Raw genomic sequence first — 8,880 nt, 5'->3', positions numbered from 1 at the left:
ATGTAACTGGCGGCCATCTTGCGTCGGGGTTCTTCTCTGCGGGATAAACTCAGCTAATAAACTCAACTGGTTAAATTATTGACGGATTTACAAACGCTTTGGTCTATAACAAAGTGTATTGTGGCCATGATTCAGGCTGGATTTTGAAAATATATTTGATAAAAATATAAATATTATCAAGTACTGTATTCAGTAAGATTACTGCATCTGAAACCAACCTGCTTGAAAATTTGTAAAAATGATCATACTGCATTTCCAATTTTCGATGTACGTGTAGATATAATATTACGTTTATGGAATGGCACCGATGCAGAACGGCGACGCGTGACAATGGTCGTATCCGTAGGCTCACAGAGCGAAGCATACATCTAGCATTAAGATGAGATGTCTATGATTGTTGTAAACTTCCGTTAAATTGGAAGGGTAAATGAAAATGAGTCACGATAGATTTTTTACTAACAAACTAATTGACACATTTTTATTGAAAATGTATTAATTTTTAGAAAATAAACAGTTATCAGATCGAATAAAGCGTCTTAAAATTATGAACAAAAATATAAAGCAACACGTCAACAAAGATTCCCCCCACGAGAGCTACAACAAATGGAAGAGTCCGTTTTACTTAGTCATTTGTGGCGTTTAGGGACCAATTTAAATCTTTGGAATATTTAGCACATAAACCCGACCTCAACCTCTCATTCAAGTTATGGCATTTTTTACGACAAATTTTAGACAGATTATTTTCATTTGAAGAAATGTCATATTAATCGGGTATTTCTTGTCGCACATCACGGTAGTTTCTACTTGGGGTTGTTGTTTTTCGGGAAGACACTGAATGTTACAAAAAGAAGATGGCGGCTCCCTGTGGAAGGGTGGCAAGTCGGCCTCTGCTGTGTTTTCTTTCACATTATGAAAGGACCCCGGTGGCAAACTGTGGATTTCGTCCATTTTCCAACAGTTCGTTTTGCCGTGCAATTATGCGGCGCAGATTAGCGCCGGAAACGCCGCGTTCCCCGTGGACTCTGATGGCTGCGGTGTGTTTGCAGCGTCCGCCGGTCATCTCGGCAGATCTCAGTCCATTGGAGCAACGCTTTGCTCGCATGATGCAGCAGGTACGTTTGATATAATAGTACAAGAATGCACCATTCATAGTGTCAGTGTGCGTTACATACACTGTAAGGTATCTCAAACTTCCCAATAAGGAAGCTTAGCAAAATACAGTACTGTACACACACATTTCTGACGCCCATAAACTTGTTATCTAAAAGGAAAATTAAAATAGTGTTGCAACGATTAATCAATTAACTCGATTCATTCGATTAGGAAAAAAGCTTCGAATCAAATTTTAGGTGCTTCAAGGATTCGTTTAATTTGACTGGCGTTGTATGGTTTGTTTTGAAAGTGTGTGCATTTTGTTTTATTGATTTGAGTGGATTCATTGCCCTTTAGTGGGAATAGTGAATATGACAATATAACAAAGCTGAATTCAGCTGCTCCCTGTTAAGACCAACATAAGGTATTTTTGTTTGAGCTAGAGCTGAAACGAATACTCAAGCAACTCGAGTTAATCGAGTTTAAAAACTGATCCGAGTAATTTTATTCACCTCGAGCAATCGTTTATTTTGACAGCTCTAAGCATCACGTTTTGCTCGGACAACTTTTAGTGCGGGACAACGCGCTGATGTCACGTGCGTAGAGGAAGAAGCAAAAAAAAAAAAAGAAAAAACAACTTACTGCAGCCGACAGCCGCTACAAACGACGCCGACTTTGCTAAATACTAGCCCGCACGATACTACACTGGTAGCAGGTAGCGTCCGATGAGTCTCATAGAGATCACATGTATGTTGAACTAGATGCTAAATGACAGACTCGGCCGCGTCTGGGCAGCGTTAGTAAACAGCCGCCATCTTAAAGCAGTAGAGCGCTAAGCGCTAATAAAGAGTGCTAAGCGCTAATAAATAAGATTAACGTTACTGTCACTAGCTGAAGTAACACTAGCCCTGCAGAGGGCTAGGTTTCTATTAATTATGACCACTTTCGATGCGTGGCTAACGTTTCTTACATACAGGCTTTAACATAACATAACATAGCGTTATGGAGTGATGAGGGTGTAAAATAAAAACTCAATAATGCTAACTATCAATTTTAGCTCAGTAGTCATTGCTGGATAAAACACCAAGTAGCACTGGTCCCTAATGTGCTAATACAGCCTGTATCATACATTTATTTTGAACACTGCAAAAACGCATTATTTTATTTTTTTTTAATAAGATCTAAAGGTTTTTTGAGTGAAAGCAGTGAATTAGTCTTTTTTTATTCTAGTTACATCTGAGATGCAATTGTTGGCTGTTTTCAACAATATACATCGAAAATAAAGACATTGATTGACTGAAAATGGTTCAAGATTAAATGAAATATCTTGTTTTCTCATGTGTATTTATAATTGCGCTTCACCTAAAAATATATTTGTTTTATCCGATCACTCGATTGATCGATAGAATTTTCAGTCGATTACTAAAATATTCGATAGCTGCAGCCCTAGTTTGAGCTAAATTTTTTTTTTTTTTTTTTGCATTCGTAGTTTAGTTTATAGGTGTTTTTGTGGGAATATGTGTTTGAACGATTTGTTAAGAGCATTATTATACAAAAAAAAAAGTTTGCATTTTATAGAATTTAAGCTAGCGTGCTTTTGCTATGCAAGTTAGCCAATTGTTCTTTTGTTGTACTAACATCCTCTTTTTTATTTGTTTTTTATACCGTTCGAGGCTATGCCCCGGTATTTTAATTTATTTCTAAATGAAAGTGCAATTCTGCATTGTTTGAAGAAATACTCGAGAATTTTATTTTGTATTCGCATTTAATGCTCTTTTGAAAATGCAATTTTGGCAACCCTTTGTTTTACATTTAGAATCACTCATGAATTTTATTTTGTATTCGCATTTAATGCTCTTTTGAAAGTGCAATCTTGGCAACCGTTTGTTTTACATCTCCTAAAATTTATTCTGCAACGCATTAAATGTTCCTAAAATGAAATAAAATGATTACTAAAATAATCGATAGCTGCAGCCCTCAATTGAACCAAACAATACATAAAGCATGACTGAGACATGTATTATGACGTCAAATCATATAGCTGACAAGATTTTACAAAATTATTTGATGTCTCAGATACGTACCTGAAACTTTATAAATTGTTAGAATATTCTTTTCAACCATAACGAAAACCCAAAATATCAAAACATGATATATATTAGATACGCGCTGTTACGTGACAGCTGCACACTGGAGAAACTCAAGATATGAACGTTTGTGTTTGTTTTTACAACATGCCCCCTACTAAGCTGCGTGCCCACAACGATGCTAAGCTAATAGGGTCAAAGATATAAAGCTATCAGTAAATTCAAGAAATTTGTTGTTGGCAAGAAAAGGAATGCGGAGACATTGTACTGCATTACTGTTCAAGTAAGACATTGACTTAAAAAAAAAAAAAACTTGTAAAAACTAGGGCTGTCAAACGATTAAAATTTTTAGTCGAGTTAATCACAGCTTAATAATTAATCGTAATTAATCGCAATTCAAACCAGCTATAAAATATGCCATATTTTTCTGTTAATTATTGTTGGAATGGAAAGATAAGACACAAGACGGATATATACATTCAACATACTGTACATAAGTACTGTATTTGTTTATTATAACAATAAATCAACAAGATGGCATTAACATTCTGTTAAAGCGATCCATGGATAGAAAGACTTGTAGTTCTTAAAAGATAAATGTTAGTATAAGTTATAGAAATTTTATATTTAAACCCCTCTTAATGTTTTCATTTTAATAAAATTTGTAAAATTTTCGATCAAAAAATAAACTAGTAGCTTGCCATTGTTGATGTCACTAATCACGCAATGCTCATGATGCTGAAATCCATGAAATCAGTCGCACCCAAGCGCCAGCAAAGGGCGACAAAACACCAAAAAACACAAGTAACAAGTGAATATGACACTGTGCTGTCATTTTAATCTGTGTGAGCGGGGCATGTGCGTTAAATGCGTCAAATATTTTAACGTGATTAATTAAAAAAAAAAAATTACTGCCCGTTAAAGCGATCATTTTGACAGCCCAAGTTAAAACATTTTTTGGTGTCTTATCAAGTCTTCTGTATTGGAAGAACACATTTTGGCTAACCTTAAGTGAACCTCATGATAAGTTCAGAAACAAGCAAGTACCGATAACATTTCAATGTCCGTATATTGACTTGACTTGTCGCCTCTGCCAACATGGCTGCCGCAAAGGAACTTCAGGTACGCTGTTTCTCTGTATTTAGGACATATTTGAATCGAGGGCATCTTAAAAACTAAGAAAAACAGGTTGCTACCCCTGATGTGTGCATGGCATTACCATAATTTCTTTTTGAATTTAAAATGTATTAAACTCTGTGTACTGTTTTGTCAGATGGAGCTGGAGAAAAGCATCCTGTCTGACCACGAGCTGCGTCTTCTGGAGGACGCAGAGCGACTAAGGAGGAAGCAGGCGGACGAAGACGACGATCACGACGACTACGATGAGCGCAAGGAGCAAGATATCGTACTGACGCAGGACCTAGAGGATGAGTGGGAGCGCAAATTTAAGACATTCAAGCCTGCTCCCAGAGTCATGGGTCAAGAATGCCTTTATATACTGCTACTTTCATAACTACTGTTGTAGTTCTGCTTCTTTTTAGTACTTGTCTTCTGTCAAAAGTTTTCCTGGTTGCTAAGTGACGCCATCTGTGTGTATGCTTGTATAGATGACGTGGATAAGGACCTTAGCTCGTCGTTGCGCCTCTTGTCGGAATCATTGGTGCTGCTGTCAGAGCAGCAGGTGGGAAGCAACAAGCTATGGCTGCTGCCTCAGGCTCAGTGGTGCCCTGGAGAAACATTGAGAGACACAGCCCAGAGAGCGCTCGCCTCCATCTCAGGTATTTAGCGGCTAAGCACCCGCGGCGACCATTTGGGAGCACAACATCACACATAAATATGATAATTTGTGGACTTAATCCTTTGGCAGAACCTGCCCTCAGGGCCACCTTCCTAGGTCAGGCACCGTGCGGCGTGTACAAATACAAGCTGCCCAAAGACGTGCGCAGCGACACCACAGTAGGCGCCAAGATCTTCTTCTTCAAAGCCATTCTGACAGGTGACGCCGCATCCAAAGTGGAGCCCAACGGCGCCCTCATGTGGCTGAACAAACACGAACTGCAGCACTTCCTGAAGCCTGCCTACATGATGAAGGTGGAGCGCTTCATCCTGGGCCCGTAATATTGGGCACACATTCAACTAATCAAGTGTCTTTGTGCTGTCTTTCATTGTACAAATAAAACATTTTTCCATACAGTAACCATTTTCCTTACTTTTTTCTGTTTTCTTTCTGAAGAAATGAAAGTTAGCTTCAGATTTTGAAGAAAACATTCTTAAAATACATTTTGGGTAAAAAAAAAAAAAAAAAAAAAAAAGCATCAGTTCCATAAGCGGATTTTAAGGGGGGGGGGGGGGGGTCAGGCCCCCCTGGTGGCCGAAAAGTGTCATTGCACGAAATTGACTTTCTTACATACATAGAAAAGTTGCAAAGCAATAAAACTGCAACAAAACTGAATGAAATGAACAAAATATATTTTTTATAATGGGTTAAAAGTATTTTTCGAACAGATCATGTGACTAGCACCTTAGACGGTAATTTGCTTTGCATATAATTTCACCCCTCTCCTCCCAAAAAATTAGGGGAGGGCAATTTTATTTTTCAAATGATCTTTTTCTTTGAAAATATTTTTGTGTTCAAATGCAAATTTTTCAATCTCAAATATTTTTTCGCATTCAAAAACGTTTTCTATGATTGACATTTTTCTTTTTTTGATTGAAGTGATTTTTCTTTTTGAAAATAAATATTTTTTGAAGCAACTTATTTTTTGATTGAATAATAAAGACACAAAGGTCCTCGCCAAAATGTGGCCCAAACACAAATCATTACTTCAATCAAAAAAGTTGCTTCAATAAAGAAAAAAAAAAAATCAAAGAAAAATACCTTTCACATGCATTTTTTTGACTTTCAAATTTATTTTTGCATTCACTTTTTTTTTTTTTTTTGATTGAAGCGACTTTTTTTGGATTGAAAACATTTTGATTTAAGCAACTTTTTTATTTTACTGAAGCAACTTTTTTTTTTTGGATTGAATAATAAAGACACAAATCTACCTATATATGGCTCCGCCCAGGGGATACAGTTTTTGACTGGGGTAACTACATTGGCACGACACTGGCGTACCATATTCAATGGATGACGATCTTGGCGAAAATTATTCCCTAAGCAGCCTGATTTAGAATTACCCTCAAGAATAATGGGAAACAAAAACGCTCATTGTCAACTTATTATTATGAATATTCTTGTTTTAAGTTAATTTTATTGCTGACACTGCGTTTCTGGGTCATCAACATGTTGTGCCCCCCCCCCCCCGGACCAAAAGTCAAACTCCGCTAATGGTCAGTTCATGTAGCTTTTTAACCATATTTCTTTGTGCATGTGTGGTAACTTGATTGTAAGGTTAGTAATTGTAATATAATAGGGTTGTAATTTGATTTTTACGCAATATAATTATCACTGAAATTACTGTAAAACTATTTAATGTTCTACATTTTGTTTAATGTTGTTTTTTATTTCTACAGGAAGACTAATTTTTTTATCATTACTGATGCAGTAATCATTAATGTACTGATACAATATATGAATTATTGACGTATTTTAAATTCTTGCATTTACATAATCTAATTCAGTACTGTCCTTTATTTTTTTTCAAACAATACCCAGTTATTTTCTATATTATGTATCCACTATCACACAGATGTAAACTAATATTAAAATATATAAAATACGTCCAAAATTATAATAATTTTTTTTTTTTTTAAATTGTTCAATACCCATCATTTATGACTCATGCACACGCTTACTTGAAGTCAAACAGTCGGTAGATGTCAGTGTTGCTACACGAAATTAACGACCATGCAGTCTGTCTGTATTGTGTAGTGACGTCACACCTGTTGCCATTCACCTGAAATCCACTTTCCGTAATGACACTGAAACCTGCACGCTCTACCGATCAGACTTGTCTGCTGTTTTGAGTCACGTGTTGCTTTTTAAAAAACGATAAAACAAGTGAAACGCATCAAGATGTCATTGTGTGCCAGCTTCATTCCAATGGCTCTTAAACTGGATACAGCTCATGCGCGAAGGTCAGACACACACACACACACACACACATGCACACAAGACGCTACTTTTGTTTGTTTTGAATACTGTCGAAGTACATTTGTACTATAGCGCTCGTTATCGCACTCATTTACTGTATATGTTTTCCGGGGCCAACTAAGCCATAATTAGGTGATAGACTAAGGAATTATGACAGTTGTCATTCATTTAACATATCCATTGCAACTGGGAGATCTGGCAATGAATACATTTAAAGCAACACTCGGTAACTTTTCAGTTTTAGTCGATATTAACGATGACGGTGGATAAAAGCGGCGGGGCCGGTTATAGACCCTACCCACCGACGTCACAAAATCACGTGCTCGCTGTATGGTTCCGCCCCCTTGTCCGTCATTTTGTGTCTGTATTATCAATGGTCTCAATTGATCGAGCAATTTATAATGCATTTCATGGAAGACCCTTTGCTTTCGGATGCCGTAAACTCACTTGATGTGTTGCATAAAAGGCGTTATGTGGAAAAGCTTCAGTTTGTCCATTCGCCAGATCCATATTTGATGCCTAAATCGATGTTTTTCGACCCGCTGTCTCCGCCGTATTTGCCTGACATCTGCTAGCTACCCTGATATGTACAACTATCTTGTCCACACAAAATCAGCCTATTCTCACGAAAGTTTGAAAAACTTTAAGAGCTTGGAGGCTTATAAATACTTCGTTGCTGGATGGGTGAAACAGGTCCTCGTCCACGAAAATTCGGCAGGAATCTATCTTGTGCTTGGAAAGGTGAGTTACGAAATTTTCAATTCAAAATCTTTTGTTATTGCTAACATCCACTGTCAAGTCTAATGTATTTCATGTCGTTTGTCAATGGAGTTAGGGCTTTTAATGTTTATATGGTTTAGCGATAGCACTGTCACTACATACATACGTGTATGTTGTCGGCGATTAGCCTAGCAATGATCTTAATTGTAGTTGTCAGCCCAAAACCCTCTAAATATATATTCAATGCATCTTACCAGATATAAAATGACTACTACATAATCTGTGGTAATCGTTTGGAGCCCAGTTTTCTCGTCGAATTGCAGCAGCCCATCTCGCTCTCTTCTCTCCGGGTCTCTCGGAATCCGGTAGAACTTCAAGTCTCTCCGTCTTCTCCGTCTATCTTCTCTGTTATTGTAACCGACCGCCACACACGCCTTCACCATTTTGATTATTAATGTTAACGAGCAGAAAAACACGTCGTAAATAGGAGGAATGTACGTAGCCGTAACAGGTAAACATGATGTGTTGACAGACAATTGGGCGGCACCAGTCAGGAGGAAGGAGTTGTGACGTCACGCGGGTAGGGTCTATATGGGGGGGGGGGGGGGGGTACGGCCCACCCAGACGTGAGTCGTGCCCACCCAATCAAAATGTCGGGAATATCTATTAGTGATGCACGATAATACATTTTTCAACCGATACCGATAACCGATAATTTCCTCCTCATTCCAACCGATAATGTCAAGCCGATAATTCTATTAAAAGATTTATGTAAAATTTTAAAGTATACACAAAAGAAAATATTACTGTGCAAAAATATAATTTATTGCTCTTTTTTTTTTCAACATAAAATATGAACAAGTCGTCAATTCAAACATCTAAATA

At 37.3% G+C, this 8,880-nt stretch overlaps 1 protein-coding gene across 1 annotated transcript; it reads left to right on the top strand.

The window, feature by feature from the left end:
- The first annotated feature begins 611 nt into the window (after positions 1-611).
- Positions 612-5,402, top strand: mrpl46 (mitochondrial ribosomal protein L46). The gene is made up of 4 exons (XM_057848545.1): positions 612-1,112; positions 4,453-4,657; positions 4,787-4,957; positions 5,047-5,402. Exons 1-4 carry the CDS (start codon positions 852-854, stop codon positions 5,295-5,297), a joined length of 888 nt encoding a protein of 295 aa, XP_057704528.1. The 5' UTR covers positions 612-851; the 3' UTR covers positions 5,298-5,402.
- The last annotated feature ends 3,478 nt before the right edge of the window (positions 5,403-8,880 follow it).

The sequence above is a fragment of the Corythoichthys intestinalis genome, chromosome 1, assembly GCF_030265065.1.
Source record: "Corythoichthys intestinalis isolate RoL2023-P3 chromosome 1, ASM3026506v1, whole genome shotgun sequence".
Taxonomy (NCBI): domain Eukaryota; kingdom Metazoa; phylum Chordata; class Actinopteri; order Syngnathiformes; family Syngnathidae; genus Corythoichthys; species Corythoichthys intestinalis.
The sequence above is the reverse complement of the archived record's forward strand: the minus strand, read 5'-3'. Positions and strand labels throughout refer to the sequence as shown.